We start from the raw sequence: 22,676 nt of genomic DNA, 5'->3' as shown, positions 1-22,676 counted from the left end.
AGAACGGGGACAAGGTGGGAGGAAAGACAGCGCTGCGTCGGAAGGCTGGACTAGCGTGGCAGAGCCGACCGCCACAGCCCACCCGAGAGAGAAGAGAGTGCCAGCCGGCAGCCGTGAAGCCAAGCCAGCTGGATGTACGCCCCCGCGTTTCCAGGGAGCACGGCAGCTGCACGCCCTGTGCCTGGCCTGGCGGTGACCGACGCAGAGGAGGACGATCCTCGGAAGCCATCTTTTGAGGCCGGCAGAGCCCCCGTCCTCCTCCTCAGGGCAGTGGGGTCGGCTGCCCGCCCTCCGCGTGGCACAGGGAGGGCGTTGATGTGTGGATGCCCAGCCAGGGCCTGTTTTTGGGGGTGGGGTGCCTCCCAGAGAGCAGGATCCAGTGCGCTTGGGCAGAACTGGGGCCGAGGTGGCTGGCCTTGGCGCCCCCTGGTTCCTGAGCCGTGAGGGACCCGGCGCCTGCGTGCCCCAGCCCCTCCCCCAACGCACACAGCGTCTGGGCCGAGGCTCCAACCTGAAAGACGGGACCAGAACAGCACGTGGGTCGGAGCAACTGAGGAAATGCAGACCGAGCAAAGAGAAGGCTTCTCGCAGACGTCCTCCAAGGAGAGTGGACGCTTTAACCTGGAAGAAGGAAAGGCTCTGTGGAAAGAGCACGCAGTGAACAGGAGCAGCTGTGGGCCATCGGAACTGTGGGAGCGGGGGTGAGAAGCAATCACTGCAAGGGTTGGAAAAGTTGAGGAAATGTCCCAGAAAGAACAAAGGGACAGCAAGTGCAAGCGAGAAGATCATGCCGAGGGCTGGCGCTTGTGGACCATATTCGGATGCAAGGAGCGCTTAGAGCGGTGCCCGGCCCAGGGGTGCTGGTTGCGCCCTCGCTGGAGCGTTCGCGCCGAGAGGCCGTCCCGCCAGCCTTCTGCAGGCTGGAAGTACGTTACCTACAAATCGGGGATCAGAATGGTTTTGGGCTCCTAACAGCGGCACTGGAATCTGACAGAGCACGTGCATTCTGGACTTGGCAGGAAAATAGTTTTCCTCCTGGAATTCTATTCCCAGTCACACTGACAGTCCAGTGCGGGGGCCTACCGAAGGTATTTTGGGATTTGCAGAATCTCAGAAACCATATCCTGTCACATCCCTTTCCAGAAAGCTGTTGGAGGATGCATTTTATTAGAAAACAAGGAGAAACTGAGGATTTGGGTGTGGGGCCCAGGGAACTGGTGGCCGGAGCCGGAGGGAGTCTGAGGTGTGAAGAAGGCTGCACGGGGAGGAGGGTCTGGGAAAGTTTCTTCCTGCAGGGGGCTGATGGGCCGCCACCTGCATCTGCTCGTCTGGGGAGGGTATGTGGGTTCAGAGAGCTCAGGGTGGGATTAGACACAGGTGCCCTGAAAACTGAGCAAGTGAGGGAAAACACAAAGCAGTACGGGACGTGGGAAGGGCTCGGTGTCCTGCGTGGCCACAGTGTGAACAGTGTTGACCCGTCGTCTGGGGTCGCCACTGACTGTCGATGGGGCGGGACCTGGGAGTCACTGCTGGCGTCCGGGGAGGGAGGGAAGTGCGTGATGCGTGTGCAGGTTGGATCGTTGTGGTCCGTCACGGCAAGTCTTAGATGATGCCCCAAACGGAAGAAATCTGGCAAGGTAGCAATAGAAGCGTGTCGCCTAGAGAATATACTGGCTCAGATAATTCAGAGCGTTTGCTGCAGGAGACAGAGTGGAAGGGGCAGAGGGCTGCCGATTTTCATAACCTTCCAGTTTGACTATTTACACTTTGTATAACTTCTGTAAATGTACTTTATAAACGGGAGAAGGGGTTCCACTGAGAATGACCCAGGAGGCAGGTGAGCAGGGTGTGAAGCCAGGCGCGGGACTGGGCTGTTGGGACAATAAGAGGAAATGCCGTTCTGCCCCAGAATCTGCTCCTGGGGTTGCCCGGTCCGTGTGGGTTCCTCACTCGGGGTATGGAACACAGCCCTGTCCCCACTCTGGGCCCGCAAGCATTTGAGAGACACAGGCCAGGGCCCACGATGAGCCTTCCTGCAGGCTCCCGTCCATCGTGGTCACCCTGCGCGGCTGGCGGGCTGACTGGCGTCTGGTACTGTCCTGGGAGAAGGTGGCGAGCGCGGGCACCTCCGCATCTGTTTGCTGCTTCAGGGACAGCTGGGCCGAGGAAGATGTGCTGAGAGAAGGCTCCTCGGTCAGGAGGTAGGACCTGCCCCCAGCACAGACCCTGCTGTCCCTCCCGGGAGCGGGCCGGCAGTGACATCGCCCGCCCTTCCTGCCGGCGCGGTGTCTGAGGCACCCACATGAGTGGTGCCGCTGTGCTTCCGTGTGGTCTCTGTCCCTGTGACGCGGTGAGCGCTGGCTGCGGTGCTGGGGTTTCGGACCCCGGAGCCTCCTGGGGCCCTGGCCCAGCAGCGTGTCTGCTGAAAATGCTCGGTCCCACACGTGGTCTCTGCGGGCATCCTGGGGACTCCCGTTCATGGCCTGTTCCGTGGGCCTGCTCTTGGCGGGGGCACTGGGGGAGGTGGGACGGACTCTTCCTAGAGGCCCAGAGGAGTGACCCAGCAGCGGGCCACCTGCTGCGCCCCTCCCGATGGGGTCTGTGGCCTGCGTGGATCCCACCTGTCACCAGCAGCTCCGGGCGCGAACTTGTCGTATGTTTGCGGGTGTGCGTGCGCATGTGTGTGGTTCTGGGTCCCCGGGCCCAGGCAGTCCTTCCAGCCTGGTGCCGGTTCCGGGGCTGCGTCCTGCGGCTGTGACCTCAGGCGACCGTTTGGCCCCCGTCACTGTGCTGGGAGCTGTATGGTGGGGTGGTGACCTAGGAGGGTCGGTCAGCCTGGTGTCGTATGTGTTAATGCTGGGATTGTCCGAACTCTCTCCCCTTCCCTTCTCTGGGCCAGCCTCGGCTGCAGCAGCCCGGAAAACCGGGCCGTTTGGGCGCAGTGCTCAGTCGGGCCTGTGCTGGCAAGTTACCTATTCCGGCTGAGGCCTCCGGATTGTCGCGGGGGGACCGCCCTGGGGCGGGGGACCTACGCCTCTGTTTCTGCCTCTGTGCCCGAGCGTCTGGCCCATGCCCCATCTCTGGGAATGACACCCTTGCTGCTCTGCACCCAGCCTGGACTGCTGGCTCTTGTCGTCTGTTGCCGCCTCCCTACTTCCCGCCCCTCCAGAGCACTTTCCTGGGCGCTCCAGCCCTGCTGCCACGCGGTTTAAACCTCTTCAGCCAGCTCGCGGCTCCTATCTCCTCTGACCTTTTCTAGAGCCTTCTTTGCTGCAGCCTCCCAAGGGCTCCCAGTGAAGCTCTGAGCACCTGACCCTGCGACCAAGCTCGGCCCACAGGCGCCCCTTGGCCCTGGGCTCTGCCTCCGAGCCTTCTCTGCCTCTGTGGCCCTTCCCGGGCTGTCCGGGGCGCCAGCGACCGCCCCTGCAGGGTTCTGTAGGTGGTCAGGGCACCCGGCGGCTGCCGTCCCTCAGATGCTGCTTGGGGCCGGACATCAGGCTGGCTTTGTTCACCCAGTGACCCTCTGTGACACCCAGGAGGCGGGCCCCAGTTTCCCTCCGTGGCCTCTCCCTGTGGCTGGAACGAGCTGCTGCTGGCGCCGCTGGATCCCGTGAGGTCAGGGAGTCGTGGCCAGAGCTCCCCGGCCTCGGCCCAGAGTCCCTGTGGCCTAAGTGCCCGAGCCCCACGCCCTCTTCTCTGGGAGGACACTTGCTTATCATTTAGGCTTCGTCTGAGACCTGTCTTCTCAGAGCCTTCCACGAGCCCCTCTGCACCCCAAACTCTCACCTCCCCAGTGTGGCTCCCGGACCAGCTGCTTGTTGCTCCGTGTCCTTGTGTGGTGCTGGTCTGTCCTGTCATGGGGCACAGGCGGGTGGCTGTCGTGGGGACGTCTGTGTTCCTTGGCGCCATCAGTAGGGAGGAGATGTTTTTTCCAGATAAATAACAATTCATCTCCATAAATATTTGTTTTTCGTGACAACAGAGTAGAACGAGGCTGGCGTAGAACTTCGTTCTTAACTGTATTTCACGAGTCAAGTCCTTCACAAAGCAGTGAAATACGCGTGTAACTAGAAATCAGTTCCTCACGGTCCCAGCACTGGGAGGTGACTGCTCTCCAGGGAGTCCTGTTCATCTTCCTAGATTTTCAGGGTCCATATGCAGACATGGTGGTCCCACGCGTGTGGGTTACGGCCTTCCCTATACGTCCTGTGTCCTTGTGCCCCTTGCTGAGAGCGCTCCCTCTGTGGCCGCCGTCATCGCCCTGCTGGTGGGGGATTTGGGTCATTTCTGGTTCTTGTTACAAACAGCAGGATAAACTTTTGGTACCCATTTCTCTTTAAAACGGACGGACACGTAGGGCTGTGTGCCCTGCTGCGGTCGTCCAGGGGCTGGTGATCACCCTGGGAGTAAAACCCAAAGTGTCGAGCCACAGCCGTGGGGCCACGCGCCCCGGCCCTGGGCCCTCAGGACCTGGGGTCTGTCCACACTCTCCCACAGCTCCCCTCCTGTGTTTGTGCCTCAGGGACCCAGGATTCAGTGTACCCTCGCTCCAGGGACCTGGCCTCCCTGGGCTGGTTCTCCACATTGTTCCTGTCATCACAGCGAGCAGATCCTTAGGCCACTTTTGTTTTTGGAAACAGAATCCTAGATCAGGACAGGAGGTCCCGTTCTCCTGGTCCCGTCCTCACCTGAGGTTGGGTAGACCCATGTTCGGGAAGGTATAGTAACCTGCCTGGGGCCTCACAGCCATGCGGGGTCCCGCCTGGGACCACTGCCTGGGCCTGGGCCGCCAACAGGCCTGCTGCTTCTCCACGGTTCTGAGACCTTTTCTCCTGTGTTGCTCGGCAGGTTCAGAGAGCATCTTCCCAGTGCGGACCCTCGTTTGGGAGCATCCTTTGTTCCCGCGTTGCCTTTGATTGTCGCCCGCTAGACAGCTGACCTGGTCTTTAACTCTCCCTTCTTTGCCCTGCTATCCACTGCCTGTCTGCTGAAAGAAAGCCTCGTGGGCCGGGGTGGGGGTGGGGTGCTGAGTTCGTTGTTCGGGGTTTTGTAATTCTTGAACAGGAGGGGTCGTGGCCCGGAGTAGCTAGTCGGAAGCGGCGGCCCGGCGTGTCTGAGTCATGGCATGCGTGGACGGGTGGAGATGAGCGTGATGTCCCCTCGGCTCACGCGCCCACTCTACCTTCCCGCCGCATCCTCGCTCACCTTCCCCTGTGGGGCGGGGGTGCCCACCCCCTGGCAGTACACCTGGCCGTGTGAGCTGTGATTCCTCCCCTGAGGCCAGCCCGGCCTCCCACCGCCCCCGCCTTCCTGCTGTCGGGAGGAGCACTCCACGAAGCACACAGCTCGGGTGTGCAAGAGGACGGCCGTCCTCCCAGCCCGCGAAACTGCCCACGGTGCTCACGTAGGGGACGGACGTGCCCTCCCGTGCCCAGCTATGCCTGAGCCCCCTGCTTGCCGCCCCTGTTCGAGCTCCTGGCGAAAGTGGTCTTTGGGGCCTCTACGTAGCTGCCTTTTTGAATTTTTAAAGTGTTCAAAAGATCAAGTTTTCCAGGGACTGAGGGAACAGGGAGAGAAAATTGTGGCATTTGTTTGAAAGGTTCTGAGAGCTTTTTTTAGCTCAGACCGTTCAAAGAGCGCCTCTTGTTAGTCAGAGGAATATTCTAGCATCCCTGGGGTGGTCACACTGGCTTAATTGGGACCCGGGCTGCTTTGAAGTCCTTTTAATCCTGCCTGAGCTGGGGGAAGAAGTTTGAAGTTTCTTCGTTTTACTTACATGAGTCTGGGGACTCGTGTAACTCGTTTTCCTGAAGCGGTTAAGCCAGGTCGCTGGCCAGTGCACGGCAGCATCTGGTGCCTCGCCTGGTGCGGTCAGGTGGCCGCCGCTGACCGTGGCCGGAAGTTTGCTGTCCTTGGGGCTGTCCCCGTGGACCGTCCCCACGCGGGGGAGTCTGTAGTCCTGCTGCAGTCGCTTAAGGAGGGGCCTCTCGACCCCGACAGTCCTGACCTCACTGACCGAGTCTCCTTCCACAGGCCCCACGGAGGGGAGGTCGGACTGCAGCTGCCGGAATTCCAGCCACGGACTCGTTCCAGTGGAGGGACCTGCGGGCACGTGTGCCGCCGGCGAGCCCCGGCCTATTCCGGCGGGTCCCGGCCTCCTCGACGCTCCCCCCCGCCCCTCGTCCCTTCCCTTCCTGCCACCACCCGCCGAGCTGCCGTGTGGCCTCCGTCTGTCTCTGAGGCACAGCGGGTGCTCGTTTTCCTTTTGTGAATGTTTGAAGTGTTTTATACGTGGAAAAGCACGTCTTTAAGGAACACGTGTGGGCCCCGTGTCTCCACCCTCAAGTCACTCCGAAGCCTGGAGGGAGCCCCGTCGGAGCCTGCATTGCTGCCCCCGTGCTTCGTGGCTGTCCTTCTGGACCCTGCCGGCCTCTGCGAGCCTGGCCCCCGCGGGGTGCTCGCTGGGCCCGAGAAGCTCCCGTCTCCGCCGGTGCGTGCACCGCTGATTCCTTCGTTCAGTGTCGGGGGGGCTGATGACGTATAAATGTGTGAGGGAAGCCGTGTTTCCATGAAAACACCGTTGAACGCTTTGGAAAGCCTCCCAGGAGAACTGGTAGCACATGGCTGCTGAACAGAGCGACCGACGGAGAGATGGACGGGGGTGGGGGGCGTCGGAAGATTTAGGAAGGTTGCAGGCGTCCGTGTTGAGGGAACAAAGCCAAAATCGTGGATGACGATTTGTGGTGTCTGTAAGAAACGTAGGTAGAACTCAAATTAGGAGACCCACCTTTGAGGAAGTCTGCAGCTTGGGGGGGGTGCTGTGTATTTGTGCCAGTTACCGTGTTTGCGACGCCCGTGTGTGAGGCATGGGCTCCTCGCTGTAGCCGGCCACCACTGTGTGGGGTCAGTGACGGTCCTGGTGGTTTTATGTGGGGAGCCTCCTGCTGGCACGTGTCGGCCGCGCTTGGCATGCGGGTCAGTCTTCCTGGTACCCATCGCCGGACACCGTTGGTGGACGGCCCGCAATGGTTTCGGTATAAACGGCCATGACTAGTAAGTCTACAGCGCTAAGCTTCACGATTGTTTTCTGAATAGTATAAAATTTCCCAGTTTTCATCCTGTCCTGCGGGAGGCCACTGTTTTTGTCTCGTTTGTCCTTCTAGACATTTCTTACGCATCTGTAAACCAGCTCAGCCGTGCTTGATTATGTCTTGTTGCTTTCATACTGAAGGTGGCCTAGTGCTCGCATTCTCCTCTGGCACGTGGGAGGCTGGGCCGTGCCGGCTTCCTCATCTCTGGTGGCAACTTTGGCATCACCCTGGCGTCGTGGGGGAATGCGCTGCGTGGTTGGACACGAGGTGTGGGACCTCACTTAGATTTTAAAGTGCTTGCTGTGGTTGCCGGCCTGCAGGTTGATGCTTGGAGGTAAGTATGAGATGCAGGGGACCGGCCAGGAGGCCACCGGGATGGTCACAGGAGAGCCAGGATGAGCGGCTGTGTGTGGGGCTGTGCTGAAGCCACAGCAGCTGAGTGAAAGTGACCTGGAGAAAGGCCCCTGGGACCCTGGGGCTTGTCATGGCGGCTGGCAGGATGGAGAAACCGGAGAGGAACGGGGTGGGAGGAGCCAGGAAGGTGCTCTCCAGCCAGGAGCCGTCCAGGAGGCAGGTGGGCAACCCCGGAACTCAGGACCCAGAGTCTCTTGTTGGGGGTCCGGCCCGGGGCGAGGGGGTGGGGAACACAGACAGGGTGGGTTAAGAGGGGGCGAGAGGCATCCAGCAGGAAGAGGCCAGCGAGGGAGCTGGAGAAGGAACTGGCTGTCCTGGGAGGACGGGGAGGGCCGAGGGGTGTCGGTGCAGAGGTTTGCAGCCAGCTCCGGCCGGGAGGGGTGGGAGAGCACGGGTGGGGCGGATTTGGGGACGGGGAGCAAGGATACTGTGCAGAGGCGTGCTCCTGGCAGAGGGCAGTGAGGAGGGGGGCTGAGGCCCCGGCGGGCAGGGGGACGGGACGTGCAGACCCCTCCGGGGCGTTCCCCTTGGGCAGGGGTCCTGAGGGTGGGTTGCCTATGGGCAGTACTTTGTCAGGCAGTGTGACTGTGTTTCCGTGTGTGACCGTTGTCGATTGCTTGGGGGGACAGCTGCAGCTGGGTCGTGGGCTGCCCTGTGGGCCTGTGGGCGTGGGGAAAGGACACTTGTTCTCTGTTTATCCGGGAAAACAGGCAGCTTTAGAAGATGTGTGGATGGCCGCTGTCTGCCACGTGGCCATCATATCACATGGGGAGAGGGGCAGGTGACCTTCATGGGTGCCTGTGGCCTTGGGACCATCAGTGGTCCCTTTCTCTGGAGTGTCTGATCTCCAGCTCCGTAGCCGCAGGGCTGGGTACGGCAGGAACAGCCCCTGAGGGTGACCCCATCAGAACCTGGGCCACGTCCATGTCACAGGGAATTCATCCTTTTCTTGAGGAAAACAGTAGCTGCTTTCCCCGTCCTGGGAGAGATACCAGGCTTTGTCTTAACTTGGTGACATCCCTCCTGACCCCAGCCCCACCTCCCCCCCACAGCTGTGCCCCGTCATCAAGAAAAACCTGATTTAACGGGACATCCCATTGGCCCTGTGGCTTGCAGTTGTGAATGTCTGTCCTCCTTTTGGGTTTAAGCCAGGTCTTGCTGTGTAGTGTTTTCCAGTCCTGGTTCTGCATACTTTCTGCAGGGGGGTTTGTCCCCTTGTTGTAGGTCCCCCTGCCTGGCCGAAGCCACTCCCGGGAGCCTGGGCCTGGTGGGCTTTGTTCTTGGGGAGAATGGCTCCCTGGAAGTGAGCTTGAGCTTCATCAGAGAAATTGGAGTCCTCTGGATCTCATGGAACCGGCCCTTTGGGCTTCGGCAGGAGCCCCGACACCTGCTTGTACGAGCCTCGGAATAGCTGCTGCTGGGCTGGACTGTCTTTCCTTGAGCGTCACCCGGCAGGGTGACTTCCCCAGGCTCCCGCTGGGCTGCACGCAACTGAGTCGGAGTCAAAATTCAGCTGCAGATCGAACAAAAAGACGTTTCCCCCTTGAAAACCCACAGAGTTAAAAGTCTTTGCGGTGAAGCCAGGGTTTTAGCAGCAGCTGGGAACTGTCACTCCTGTCATCTCCGAGTCGAGGATCCGGAGGCCCTCTGAAGGCCTTCCACCTCGTCGTGTGTGAAGTGGAAGTTTGGGGGTGGATTGATGCTCCCGTGCTGTTTCTGGGCTGCGAGTCCTGCTCGCCGAGAGGCCGAGCTAGGCCCAGAGCACTCCCGGTAAACGTCTTTGGCCTGTGCTCTCTGATCTGATGCTGGCGGAGCCTGCAGTGTTCGGTGATCCCTCCTGATGGCCCAGCTCCTCCACCTGCTGCCCGTGTTCGCACTGGGCACTCACCACGGGTGGCTGGATCCCAGGGCTCCTCCCGCCGGGTCTCCTGCCGCCGCCTCTTCCAGATGCCCTTCTCCCGTTGAGCACACGCGGGCGAGCCCCATTTACTGCCAGCCTCACTGCTCCTCCTCTCCAGCTGGGCTTTTCCAGTGGCTCTTTGCACACAGTTAGCGCGCTGCGTGGGGCTGTTGCTAGTTTTTGTTTGTACTCCGACACGTAACACGGTTCTTATCGGAAGTTACAGATCCCTTTGATTGCCGCCACTGGTCTCGGCTCTGACCTGGCGGTGCCCCCCCCCGGCCTCCGTTTGCAGTGAATCTTTTCAGAGCACGCTCTGTAAATACTCGCCCATGCTGTTGGTGTGTTTTCTTTGAGCCTGGACTTGTGAATTGTTGGTGCGGTTTTGGGGACGCGGCCCTCTTTCCCTGAGCACCTGCCAGACTCACCTGGCCCTTTGGGTGGAAGAGGGGGTGCTTCGGGAGGAAGGGTGGGGCACCGCCTGTAGGCCAGGGGGCCCCGCGTCCCCGTCCTGCGGGCCTCCTCCTCGCCTGGTGCGTGCCACCTGCGCCCCCCCGCCCGGCCTTCCGGGGCCCTCGTCTTCCGCCCTCTGTGCTCAGTCCCCAGGCCTGCGTAAGTTGGAGAGCGCGGGTGGAGAAATGCACACAGATGGGACGTGTGACACCGTGCACACACGCAGGTGTCTGCCTCCTTTGCCGCCATCGGCCTGGCTGTGGGAGAGGGGCCTGGGCCTCCAGAATGGCGGGTCATCTCTCGGGCCCCCACGCGCTGTGCAGAGCCAGCCCGTGGGCCCTGACCCGTGCTCTGAAGCTGGGGAGGCCTGAGTGGCCTCCCACGCCTAGCCCAGCCTTTGTGGGCAGCCAGGACGCCAGCGTGAGAGCGTGGGTCCCAGGACCCCACGGTGGTCTTCCTGCGGCCGCCGGGCTGGGAGGGCGGAGGGCCCTTGGGCTCGGCCCACAGGCCGCTCTGAGCCACCCCGCCGGATGTGTGGTCTCACCGGGTCAGCGCTGGTCACCGTGGCTCCCAGGTTCCACCGCTCAAAGGGAGTTTAAGGAAAACTTGACAGATGTTCTCACAAGAAGCGTTAGAAACTTTGGAAGGTGAACAGAAACAGGGCTCTGCCGCTGTGCCGGGGGTCTGGCTTCCTCCCACACGTGTTCTCCCTGCTGTCCACACGGGTGCATTGTTAGTCTAGTCGATCCAGCTTTCTGCTTTTGCTTTCCTCAGTGTGCGTGTTTTTGTTGTCAGAAGACCCACGTATGTTGGCATTTCAAAATACTGCTCCCGTCACCCCCCCTCCTGTTCTCGTGGCATCGTGTGTGCCCCAGGGTACAAAGCCCGAGTGTGGATGACGGCACAGGGGCCTGGCCGCCGGCCATGTGACTGCAAAAAGTAAGGGTCGTGGGAGTTCATGGCCTTGCCTTCTGGGATTCTTTTACCTTTGGACCAAATTCTGGAATCTGATGTTGGCCCGTCAAATTGACAGAGAACCTCAGAGAATATTTTCTTTGTCAAGTGTGCAGTGGGCGGTTTTCTTGATGGCGTAACCTGTTTGGTGACTTGCCCTACAGCGTCTGTGGGACTGTCTTACCGCTTAGGTTGCCCCACTTTTTCTTTTTTTTTTTTTTTTAAAGATTTTATTTATTTATTTGACAGAGAGACACAGCGAGAGAGGGAACACAAGCAGGGGGAGTGGGAGAGGGAGAAGCAGGCCTCCCGCTGAGCAGGGAGCCCGATGCGGGGCTCGATCCCAGGACCTCGGGATCATGACCTGAGCGGAAGGCAGATGCTTAACGACTGAGCCACCCAGGCGCCCGCCCCACTTTTTCTGTAAATGACCAGTGGTTCTGAGTTGTGCCTAAGAAACCCTGGGGAGTTGGTTTGCGGATCCTGGGCCCACCTGGAGGGGTTTTGATTCCGCGGACTGAGAGGTGGGTGGACCGGAGTGACTGCCGAGGACATGGGCCGCTCATCCCATTCCGGACGACCCCGCCCTGTGATGGCACACATGTGTCCCATGGCCCTGTCCACTGCGTGTGCCCCGTGTTCTCCTGTGCCTTCTGCTGCGGCATCCACCTGCCCCCCTCTTGTGCTCGGCCTCAGGTGTCCGGGGTAGATAGTACCCACGCTGGGCCGTGAGAACCTACTTATTTTCTGTTATTGAGCTTTTTTTTTTTTTTTTAACATTAATAACAGTGGCATTGTTCCTCAGAACACTGAGGGCAGGATGATCCAGCAGTTCTGTTTCTGGGGATATATCAAAGAGTCAAAAGCAGAGACCCAGATATGTATTTGCACATATTAGCTACGTGTGGTGGTTTCCTTTTTTTTTTTTTTTTAAGATATTTATTTGAGAGAGAGAGAGCGAGAAAGCACGCATGAGCAGGGGAAGGACAGGGGGAGAGGGAGAAGCAGGCTTCCTGCGGAGCAGGGAGCCCGATGCGGGGCTCAGTCCCAGGACCCTGGGACCATGACCTGAGCCGAAGGCAGATGCTTCACTGATGAGCTGCCTGGTGCCCCACGTGGTTTCTTCCTTGAGATGCGTTCCTGGAAGAGCAGTTGCCGTTTGGCAGGTGCGGACTCCCCTCTTGGTTACGTGTCTTATCTTGTCCGTGGCCAGGGCCTCCTTGGGGCAGTGGGGGCAGGACAGCCAGGCCACGGGAGCCACAACAGCAGACCAGGAAGCTGTCCTGGCTTTCCTCCTCAAGGAGCTGATCGGCAGGGACCTCGGGATGCGCGGGTCACGCGCGCTGTTGTCTCTGCTGCCCCAGACGCCTCCCTGATGCACCTCAGCCGCGCCCCAGGGGACCTGGTTAACGTTTGGGTCCTTCAGTGTCCGGTTACTGCCCACGTCCTGTCCTTAGGGCGTGTTTTCACGTAAACCGAGCGTGCTGGGGCTGCTTCCTGACAGGTCACCGTCCATAGCTAGGACCCTTCCTCCTGGCTCTCCCCTTTTCTGGCTTTATTTATTTTTTAAATATTTATTTATTTGAGAGAGAGAGAGTGCGCGTGCGCACACCCATGCGAGCAGGAGCAGGGGCAGAGGGAGAGAGACTCTCAAGCAGGCTCTGCAGCTGAGATCATGACCTGAGCCGAAATCAAGAGTTGGGCACTTAACCGACTGACGCACCCAGGTGCCCCTTTTCTGGCTTTAGTGTCCACACACTGCACCACCCACCTGTCTCTCCTTTTTCTCACACAGAACATTCCGGAACCATTGCCCTAAATGCACTGTTTCTAACTAAATTCTCACACATATCAGTCCCCCAACAGAACGTGTTTTCTCTTTGATCAGCGCTGCAGAACTGAGGGTGTGCAGAATCCCAGGCAGTTTAACGTAGTGATTACTTATTTCGAGTCGGACCTCGTATTCCTCCTTTACACAGTGAGACGTCGCACCCCGCGGTCTCTGTCACCCGCGTCCTGCCCCTGTCGAGTTACGTGGGTCGGCGCGTGTACCTTATAAACCGGGGGTAAAGGCTCCCGTCTCCTCCTGTGCCCGCGTGCGCTTAGTGAGTGGGCAGGGTGGTCGGGCAGCCGCGCTGCAGTAGGCCTGGGTCCTCGGGGTTTGGACCTAACGCCAGAGGAGCCCCGTCGAGCCGGCGAGTCAGCTTGCAGGTGTCTGGACGGTGACCGAACCCGCGCCGTCTCCTTCCCTGAAAGATGTCCCACCTTTTCTCCGTCTCTGAGGGGAGAATGAGCCGGTGGGTGGAGAGTCCTGAGTGTGGCCCGCTGGTTTTCTGTGCTTCGAGCTGTTCGGGGAAGCGGAGCCCGAGTGCTGGCGGGAGTGACCGGTCAGGGCCGCAGGTGTGGGGCCCCGCGGGCCACCGAGGAAGGGCTGTGCTGTGGTGACGTGCCCGCGGCAGCTGCGGGCCGGCTGAGGCGGGGCGGGGGCGGGCGCCGTGCCACGCGGCCTCCTCTTCTGGAATCGGGCACGTGGGGGAGGCAGGCCCTGCAGCCCGCGTCCCGGCTCTGCGAGGAGGGGGTGGCTCATCTGAATGGTGGCGCCTGGGATTCGGGGGCTGGGACCGTGGCCAAGGACCAGCCCGCTGGAGGGCCTGCCGAGGCGCGTCAGCCAGAGCCGTGGGCTGTGTGCTGTGGTTTGTGCGGGGGACGCCCGCCCTCCCGGCCGCTCCGGGAGGGGCAGCACGGCTCTGGTGACCTAGGCTGCGGACGTGCTGCCCCCCGGCGAGTGGCGCATGCTTGCGTGGCCAGTGCTCTCGCTGGGGGAGGGGGGGAAGTCGGTTTGCTGCTCGTCCGTTCGAACGTGGAGCCAGCCCCGTGATGGCCCCCAGAAGTCGCCCTGCGCTTGCGCGCTTGACGGCCTCTGTCTGAGCGTTTGTGCTGAAGGAGCGGAGGCCCGGCCCGGCCCTGAGTGTGTGCGTGCGTGGGCGGGCGCGGCCCCGGCGTGCTGGCCGGGGTGGGGGTCCCAGGGGCTGCGGGGGCCCCGCCGTCCGTGGGGTGGAGTGTCTCACGGTGCGTTTCGAGTTTGCTTTTCTCCTGATTTGAAACGTTCCAATTTTCCCTCATTATGAAATTGTTTCATTTCGAATTATCGTCACTTCAGAGGAGATTGGAGAGCCCGGCGGAAAGCGAGTCTGCCTGCGCGTGTGTCTGACTTCTGGCTTTTGGGGGCTGATTTGGACCTCCGGGCACGAAGCTTGTTTCTGAATTGGCGTCACGTGCTCCTGACTCTGCCGATTGGCCTCCCGATTTCTGGAAGGCTTCTACTTGGAGGGAACTGTAGGTCACCTGCCCTCGGTGAGAGCTGCCGCCTCGGTCGCTGAGAACCCCTAGAGACTCAGTGGCCCCCTGCTGATGGGTCCTCTCCCTGGGCCCTTCCCTCCGCTCAGGTCTGAGCAGATAGAGCCGGGCCGGAAGATGCGGCACCCACCTGCCTCCCCCACGAAGCGAGGTCCGGGGCGGGGCAGATGTGGATGTGCGGGCCGTCTGGTAGATTTGTTTTCATTAAACTCGTCCCACGGACTTAGTAACCGTTTGGGTACCCCTCTGACTGACACAGAGAAACAACAACTTGAATATCTCTAGAATGTTTCGGAAAAAAATATTTCTTGGCTTGAGAAGATTTCTTTACTTTTATGCCCATATGTTTAACTCCCCGAGGTTGAAAAGCTTGAGGAAGCTTCCAGGAAGAATGGGACCTGGCATTCAAAGCTGGCTCAAGCCCTTCTGTTGCTGGATTTCAGGCTTGCACAGGGTCCTTACAGACGGTCATCTGGTCTGGGGAGGAGCGCGGGGAGAAATCTCTCCTGTGCCCAGTGGTTCCTGTAGGCCCAGGGAGGGGCTGTTGCTCAGGTGGCCGGGAGGGATGTTTGTGAGGGCATCTGCGAGGGGGAGAGCCGGGGGGCACCTGGGGGAGCACCTGCGGGAAGCACGTGCGGGAAGGGTGTGGACTGTAGAGGCCCAGGTGTGTGAGCATTTGGGGCGTGCGGGGCTTCAGATGGACTGCTGGTGCGTCACAGGTGCTGGGAGCTCCTGTTCAAATGACGACGGACACCGAGAGACTCCGTGGCGAATGCAGAGGGGGGCAGGCGGGACGGGGAGTGGCCTGGGGGCATGATGGGAGGTTCCCTCTTCCAGGGAGCGCGGATTGTCCTGAGACCTCTTGAGGAAGAGCGCTGCGAGCACAGGGTGAACTAGCGCAGAGCTCGGGGGCGCTGCGGTGACATGTCTGTGTCCGGAGGCAAGGCTGTGGGAGGCGGAGCCCCTGGGGCCTGTTCCTGTGGCGGATGCTCCCCGAAGCCGGGCACTGTGGTGCCGCTGGAGGCCGGGGAGAGGGCCTGCGGACCCCGTGGTGACTGTAGCCAGTCCTGTGGCTTTGCGGCAGACTCTCTCCACCGGAGGCGTGTCTTGAGGGTGTAGCTTTGTCACAACCCCCGTGGCTCCCTCAGTGATGGAGGAGGCTGCGCCCCGTGCTTGGCCCCTAGGCCTCGAGCTCGGCTGCCACCTGCAGGCCAGGGAGCCCCTTAGCTTGCATGCCACGCGCCGTGTGGGGACCGTGCCCGCCGCGCCGGGTGTCGAAGTCTGTCGCCGGTGTTGTTGGTGCGGGTACTAAGGGGTCAGACGAGGTCAGCGCTGCTCAGGGGTGCATCGGGAGCCGCCGTGGACACCTGGGGCCTCTGTTTCCTCCTCTGTGAGGTGATGACAGTGGCCACAGGGACGCGAGCCGAGGGGGGCAGTGTGGAGGGGTGTGAACACGACAGAGCAGCGTCCGTGGGGGGCCTGCTGTGGCTTCTCTGACTATTGCCGGCTCCAGGGAGACGGGCACCCTCCACCTCACCTCCCCTGCCCTGCGGGCCGACAGCGGCGGCTAGCTGTTGACCTGTTCTTACAGCTGAAACGAGCTTGGGTCAAGTAAACATAATGTACCTGATACCACGTAGCCAGGGGCGGGCTGCGGTTCAAACCCAGGTCGCGGTGCGTGCTTGGCGCGTGGGACGCGACCCGTCCCGGGTCTGTGACTCATGGGCGGCTGGCGTGGTCTTGGCGGCCGTCTGGGGGCGGAATGAGGTCCCCCCCAGGGAGTGGCTGCCGCTGACACGTGTTCTTGATCCCACAGGACCCCGGAAGACCTTTCCAGGTTCATTGTTGACCTGCAGCAGCGAGAGGTGGTCTTGCAGGACCGGAACAACACCATCACCAGCAGGTAGGCCTGGCGGCCCGGGTGTGCGCGGGATGCGTCTGCTTTGGAAAGGAGCCCAGAGCGTGTGTGTCCCCTGGGCATGGCTCAGGAGTGGCTCTGCTTCACTGTCCCTTGGCCTCGGCCTGAGTGAGTGGGAGGGGTCGGTCCGGAGGGTGCAGGGTGCCCCACCTTTCTGCCCTGTGACTGCCGAGGTGGCATGGTGCTGTCATCCCTGCCACGTGCCAGGCCACCTCTGCCTTCCTGGTGCTTGGGGGCCACGAGAAGGACATGCGCCTGGATTGGGGAACCCTGTCTTTGCTGTAGCGTGGGCTCCCAGTGACCCCCTGATGGTGTGGAACCCGGCGCCCAGGGGGCAGCGTGTGCGTGTCTGTGTGCTCAGGAAGGTCCCCACAGAGGAACAGAGATCGGGAAGACCTCCCTCGCCCAGGCTGCACAGTGAGGAAGGAGCCCAGGAAGCCGGCAGCTGTGTGCCTTCTTGCCCTCTCGGTGTTAGGTCTTTCCTCCCAACCCCATGAGGCCAGCGGTGCTCTGTCGTCTCACTCTGTCCTGACAGGACGCCACAGGGGAAGCGCTTGGTCCCACAAGCTGCCCCCATTCCACACCTCGGTCGCGAGTCCTGGCTCCCCAGGCTCCCTGTGCTTTGGCCCTGGTTGTCCCCCTACCCGTTTGCGGATTTGCTAGAATGACTCAGAATTCAGGAAAATGCTTTATGTGCAATCAGCAGTTTACGGCCAAGGTTGCAATCAGAGCAGCCAGATGGAGGAGATGCCTGGCGGGAGGGCTGGGGGCGAGAGCTTCCCTGTCCCCTCTGGGTGCACCCCCGCTCCCAGCACCTAGGTGTGTTGCCCAACTCAGAAGCTCTCTGAGCCCTGCTCTGGGGGTTTTAGGGAGTTTCCATGCTTGATTAAGTTGTTGGCTGCTGGGGAAGAGCTCAGGCCCCCACCCCCACGGTGGGGGGGTGGACCTGGAGGTGGTTGATTGCTCTGGCCCCGCCTGCAGTCCCCTCATTAGCTCAAACGGACTGTGGTTGACAGGGGCTTGTTAGGAGTCAGGCACTGCCCCTCTCACCTCAGAAACCCCAGGGGTCTTAGGAACCCGTTGCCGGGAAAGTGGACAGAGAGCAAGTGCTTCTCCTTTAGGCTGCCTCTGGGCTCTCCCGGGTGGTCTGCCTCCTTTCTCCGGGGCCGAGTAGGCGGCTGCCCAGGCTGTGGGCGACACATCCGCAGGCCAGAGGAGAGGCCTTTTCTTGGGTCTTCTCTTTGGAACGAGGAAACCTTTCCTGGGACCCCGCTGCCGGCAGACCTCCCTCCAGCCTCGTTGGCCGGGGGCAGCTCCAGGCAGGATGGGCTTGTCCTGAGGCTGCGGCCGGCCCACTTCCCGCTGGGCTCTCCGGGGGGCGGACAGCTGAGGGGGTCTGTGAGCAGCCGGCCTCGGCCTTCTGCGGACATAGTGTCTTAAGGATTCAGTAGTAGCCAGGGGAAAGGATTTCTTACTTTGGGGGTTGATGTCACTTTGAAAATGGGCTTTTAGAAGCATCTGGTTATGTTGGACATAATCACGTCAACTTAGCTCAAAAACTTCAAACGATAAAATTGCCTTTTGCTTTCAAAGCTATCGTCAGATGAAACGGGTATTAAAAGTGATTTGAAATTAAAGCTTTTACATTTTTCCAGACGATCTCCTTCAGTTTACTTTGCATTTGAAGCCGAACGAACCGTTAGAGGGAAGGAAACTTGCCTTCGTTTCTCGCAGGCCAGACCGTGAGGGGGCGGGAGGCGGCGGCAAGAGCAGCTCCGTCCGCGGGGCCCGGCAGCCCTCTGGCTCGCGGCTGCGCGCGGGGCCGGCCCTCCCATCTCCGTGCTGGCGGCAGCAGGCCCCTGCGCTGGCCCCTGCCCATCTCTCCGGACCCTTGGGCCCCCTCTGAGAGCGAGGGTGCGGCCCCGGGACCCCCGAGGGCAAGCTCTGTGCCGTGGCTCTTGTGCGGGAGGTGAGGGGCGCTGGCCCACACGCTGCCACCGGGGCGACTGGCCTTTCGCAGCTTGGCCTGGCCCCGGGGAGGCGCCGGAGCTGTCACCCCGTCCTGCAGAGGAGAGCTTGGGCTCAGAGGGCCGGAGGGCTCAGGTGAGAAGGGAGGCCAGGCAGCTCCCGCCACGCTCACGTGGGACAGATGGCTGGCAGGGACCCTGTGACGCAAGGCCCTTCCTGACCAGCACGGAGAGGGCTTGTGTGTCCGGCGTCCTTCACGCTGGCCGGCTGTCGGGCAGCTGCGGGTCCCGTGGGCAGGAAGTGACGTGGCCGTTAGCTGTGGCCTTCTGCGTGGAGGGCCAGGAGCCGCCTTCATTCCTGCACATCCTCACAGGCGGTGAGCAGGAACTGAGGGCAGCTGGGAAGAGGCAGTTGGCTAGAGGGCGAGCACGAGGGGTCCGGCAGGCCCTGGCACGGGGAGGGCGCTCCCGCTCACAGAGAGCAGGGGACCCAGCGCCCCGAAGCCGTGGCCCCAGGCGGGAGAGTAGGCCCCGTGGGTTTGGTCTCCAGGCATTTCTTCTGGTCTGTCCCTTGCCGGGTCCTTCCGTGGTGGCCTCCGCTCAGGCACTCCAGCTCATTCAGGGAAGGATCTGTGCTACGCCTCGCCTGGGAAGGTGAGGGGAGAGCAGACTCGAGCTGCCGGCCGGCCGCCCCCTGGAGCGGAGCTGAGCGTCCCCACGCCTCGCTGCCGGTGCCCCTGGTTCTGCAGTGCCATCCGCCTGCCTGGGATTTGTACCTTCCTCGATGTTTGTGCCCACAGACTTCTGGAGGCTGCAAGGCGAGTGGTGGCTGGGGCTTCAGGCGGGAACCTTCCAGAGCCTTCCAGGTAGCAGGGGGGGGCGGGGGCGTGTTCTTCTTGTGGAGGGTAGGGATGAACGTCCGTGCTAGCTTTGTGCACGATTACCCGAGTTCTGAGCTCTGACTTCCTCCTGTCAGAGTGGGGCTCGTGTCTGTCATGAGGCTCGTTCTGAGGGCGCAGCGAGATGTGGTCTGTGCCCCGTGGCCGGTAGCGCCCCAGAGACGCCGGTGGCGGGAGCTGTCTTTCTGAGAACCCTCTGTGCTGTGGGGCCAGGAGGCGGGCACGGGTCTGTTCGGCAGCGCAGGGCGGCCGTGGGGCGTCCTTTCCCTCACGGGGGTGTTGGGAGCCCTCAGGCCAGGCTGCCTGCCTCGTCCCTTTCATGGTCGTGCCCGGACACTCCAGGGCCCCCTCCGCCGCTGCTGACAGGAGCTTGATTACAGCACAGGGACCTTTGCCTTTTGTCACTGCCGCGGATTCAGAGTTGGTTCTTGGAGCCTGGGGGCTGATGCGCTTCCGCCCCCCTGCTGTGTGCTGGGGCAGTGGTGACCTGGAGCATCTGGGTGCGTCCTCTGTCCCCGTGCTCCGCATAGAGCTCGCCCGCTGCTGCCGTGCCCCGCCTTGGTCCTCGCCGGAGGACCTCCCCAAGGGCCAGCACCCCGTCCGCGCCCTGCTCGCTGCTCGCAGCCGGCTTCTGGAGCCAGGCCGTGGGCGGGAGGCTGCACTCCTTCGAGGCCCGGACCCTGGCCAGGCTGGCGTCTGTCAGACTGCGACGTGCTCCGAGGGCGTCTTGAACGAGAAGTGGGAGATGAGGGGCAGCCCTTTTGGGGCCGTGCCATCTGGGGTTGCCGTGCTTTGCCGGAAACGAGGCCTCACGCTGGACAGTGGGTGACAGAGCGGAGCCAGGCTCTGGGGTGCGGGTTCCCCTCCCGTACGCATGGTGGCGGCGGGAGCGTCTCCGTGCTCAGTGCCGCGCACATGCGTCTCCCCTGAAAGTCCGCGGCGGGTGTGGCCATGTCCTCTGCGCGGCAGAGACGCCTGAGCCCCCGGGAGACAGCTGTGGCGTCGCCGCGTGGCTTACCTGAGCGTGGAGCCTGCGCCCCTGCCAAGTGCTTGACGTGGCTGCAGAGGGGCTGCTTCTCACTCATTTCTCTGCTGCGGTGGAGACGTGGCTCGTGGGCCCTCCGTGCGGCGCAGGGCCGGCCCGCCGTCCTTGGTGAGGACTTAAGGGAGAACCCGCCGTATAGGGGAAAGGAGAGAAAAGCAGGTCCGGGGGAGCTCTTCGCATCTTTGTCTGCCCCTGGCCCTCGAGAACCAGCCCCGCACCCCCCGCTCTGCACGCTGCTGCTGGTGGGCCTGCGGCTTCGGGCGGATGAGTCCCCAGGGCTCCGGGCTGCCCCGTCACTGCAGGCTGAAGCTCGCATTTGCCTCCTCTGGGTGAGAGCTGCCTCACAAGAGCCCTTGGTCTCGGGGGTCGGGGCTCGCGAGTCCTGACACTCCTGAGGTCCCAGTCTGGCCGTGGACTGCCCGCGGGTCTTCCCTTGCTGCCGCCACCGCGGCGAGCGTCCCGGGCCATGACTGGGGACGCCTGGGGCCCCCGGCAGCCCTTGGAAGAGGCCGCTGCTTGGTGAAGGGGGCTCGGCTGAATGGTGGGAGGGCAGTCCTTGCCCACGCCGCCCGTCCCCGTCTCCGAGAGGTGGTGCCCTTGGTCGTGCGTCTTCCCGGCAGCCGGCAGGTTGATGGGTTCTCTGTCATCCCCGAGGGGGAGTTAAGATCAGTGTACGGGTCATAATTCTTCATGTGGCTCTTTTCCTGCTGTTTGTCGACAGCATTTAGGCTGTCCTCGCAAACCATCTGGAGTATGAGTAGGCCTTGTCACCTCTGTCATCCTGTGTCTGTGTGAGTTATGGTGCTCAAGCCGTCCCGAGGCCAGCAAGGCCAGTGACGGCCACAGAAGACTCATGATGACCGAGGACCTGTTCTCTGTGCGTCGGGGTGGAGTTCACGCTGCGCTTGGAGCGCCAGCGGGTCTCTGGCTCTAGCTCAGGCTGGCCTGCCACCGAGTCGTTGTGTGTCCTTGGACAGAAGAATCAGCCTCTGCCTCACCTGTCAGGACGGGGATGGTGATAACCGTCCCGGGACCGTTGAGCGCTAAGGAAGGAGCTCTGTCAGCATCGGATACCCGTGCCTGGCGAGGGAACAGGGCAGGAGCGGCCTTGGGGTAGTTGAGGGCATGGTGGTGTGAGCATCTCCTGTGTGTGGCCAGAGAAGGCCCGAAGGGGCTGGACTTGGGGTTGGTGTGCAGGACAGTGACGTCAGGTGGGAGAACAAGCCGGGGGGTTGCGGGGGGGATAACCATGAGAGCACGAGGAACGGCACGACCTTCTCTGTGTGTCGATGGAGGGCGACCGGGAAATTGCTTTGGACATTGTGTGTTGAGGCGCCCGTGAGGCCAGAGAGGGGTCGGAGGGGTTGTGGACAGTCAGAGACGTAGGCGCTCACAGCGTCTCCTGTGGACTCTGTCCCGGGCCTGTGGGCACCCGAGCAGGGCCGAGGTCCCGCATGGCCTGGAGCCAGCTCGACTCCTGTTGGCGCTCCCACTCAGAACTCCAGCATCTGTCCCGCGAGGCCTGGTCGCTCTGCTTGGGGCTTCTGCTCTGATACGTCCTGGTCAGCGAGGTGGCCCTGGCGTGCGCCTGCTCTCACACCCAAGGGCCAGGGACGGTGGAGGACGCGGGTGAGGTGCTGCTCAGCGCGTTGTGTGTTGGCTGAAGGGATGAACGAAGCACCGACTGAAGAGGCGCAGTGACGGACTGCTGACCGGGTGAGCCCTGTGGGGCGGGCGTCTGTGCCGGTCCAGTCACAGGGCCGCCAGCTGGGCTCCAGGTGCCACCTGCTGGGCTGGCTGGCGCGCTTCCTCTCACGAGGCGGGCCTGGCTTCGCCTCGTCCATCTGTGCTCCGCCACCCTGTGCCGGGCTCCAGTTCCGTGGGCCCCCGGGGGCTCCCTGCTCACCTGGCTGATCACCCACAGCTGTGTCCCGCTCTCAGGTCTCACGCTGGCCTTAACCAACACTGTCTCTGCAGGAGCGGGTCCCGGGGCTTTTCAGCGACGCGGACCGGGGCCCTGCTGGTCTGGCCAGCTCCCGGTGCTGCTCCGTGTAAGTGGGCTTTGGCGGGAGGTGTTGAGCCAGCCTGTGTCTGAGGGCTTGTCTTCATGCATTCCTCGGTGGCAGTCCGTGGTGGGGCTTCTGTTCCAGAGATACAGGCACGTGGCTGTGAGCTCGGGGACTCCACAGACCAGCGCCCCTTCCTCAGGCCGGGCCGGGCTCCATCAGCTTCTGCTGGTCACACTGCTCACGTGGCGTGAGGCCCAGAGTCGTGCTGTGAGCATGCTGTTCTGGCCGTGGGGGCAGCGAGGCCCATGTTGCTGTCTCTGTGGGGATGGGGGTTGCCCAGTGGGTGAGGCGCAGTGTCAGGGGCTCACACTTGGAGCTTTGTCCCTGCACCTTACCCCCTTTATTGGAGGGAGTAATGAGATCTGGGGAAGCTCCGACCTTTCTGGAGCCTGCGAATCAGTCACAGTGACATTTGTTCTTGTGCTGACTGTCTCCTGGGGCCCTTGGGAATCTGTGAGGGAGTTGGTGCTTGTGGCCATCTTGCTCGGTTGCTTACTTCTGTGTAGAGGTCAGAGCCCAGTCTTCTGTAGACCATGCTGTCTGGGGCAGAAACCATCAGTCTAGGGTAGATGGGCCGACTGTCTGGCGTAGACCGCGCCGTCTGTCTGG

General features: G+C 61.9%; 1 protein-coding gene across 9 annotated transcripts in view; it reads left to right on the top strand.

The window, feature by feature from the left end:
- MAD1L1 (mitotic arrest deficient 1 like 1) overlaps positions 1–22,676 on the top strand; it is a 312,404-nt gene that overhangs the window by 44,709 nt on the left and 245,019 nt on the right. For 7 of the 9 annotated variants that reach the window (XM_034988250.1, XM_034988249.1, XM_034988247.1 and 4 more), the window contains one exon: positions 15,986–16,072. In XM_034988250.1, the coding sequence (XP_034844141.1) occupies positions 15,986–16,072 (87 nt within the window). Of the gene's footprint in view, positions 1–6,319; positions 6,491–15,985; positions 16,073–22,676 lie in introns of those variants that run through there. The other 2 variants (XM_034988257.1, XM_034988256.1) reach the window with 2 other exon arrangements.

Source organism: Mirounga leonina, unplaced genomic scaffold (genome assembly GCF_011800145.1).
Source record: "Mirounga leonina isolate KUSES-001 unplaced genomic scaffold, KU_Mleo_1.0 Mir_454, whole genome shotgun sequence".
In the NCBI taxonomy this organism is placed as follows: Eukaryota; Metazoa; Chordata; class Mammalia; order Carnivora; family Phocidae; genus Mirounga; species Mirounga leonina.
This window is presented reverse-complemented; position numbering and strand designations above follow the sequence as displayed.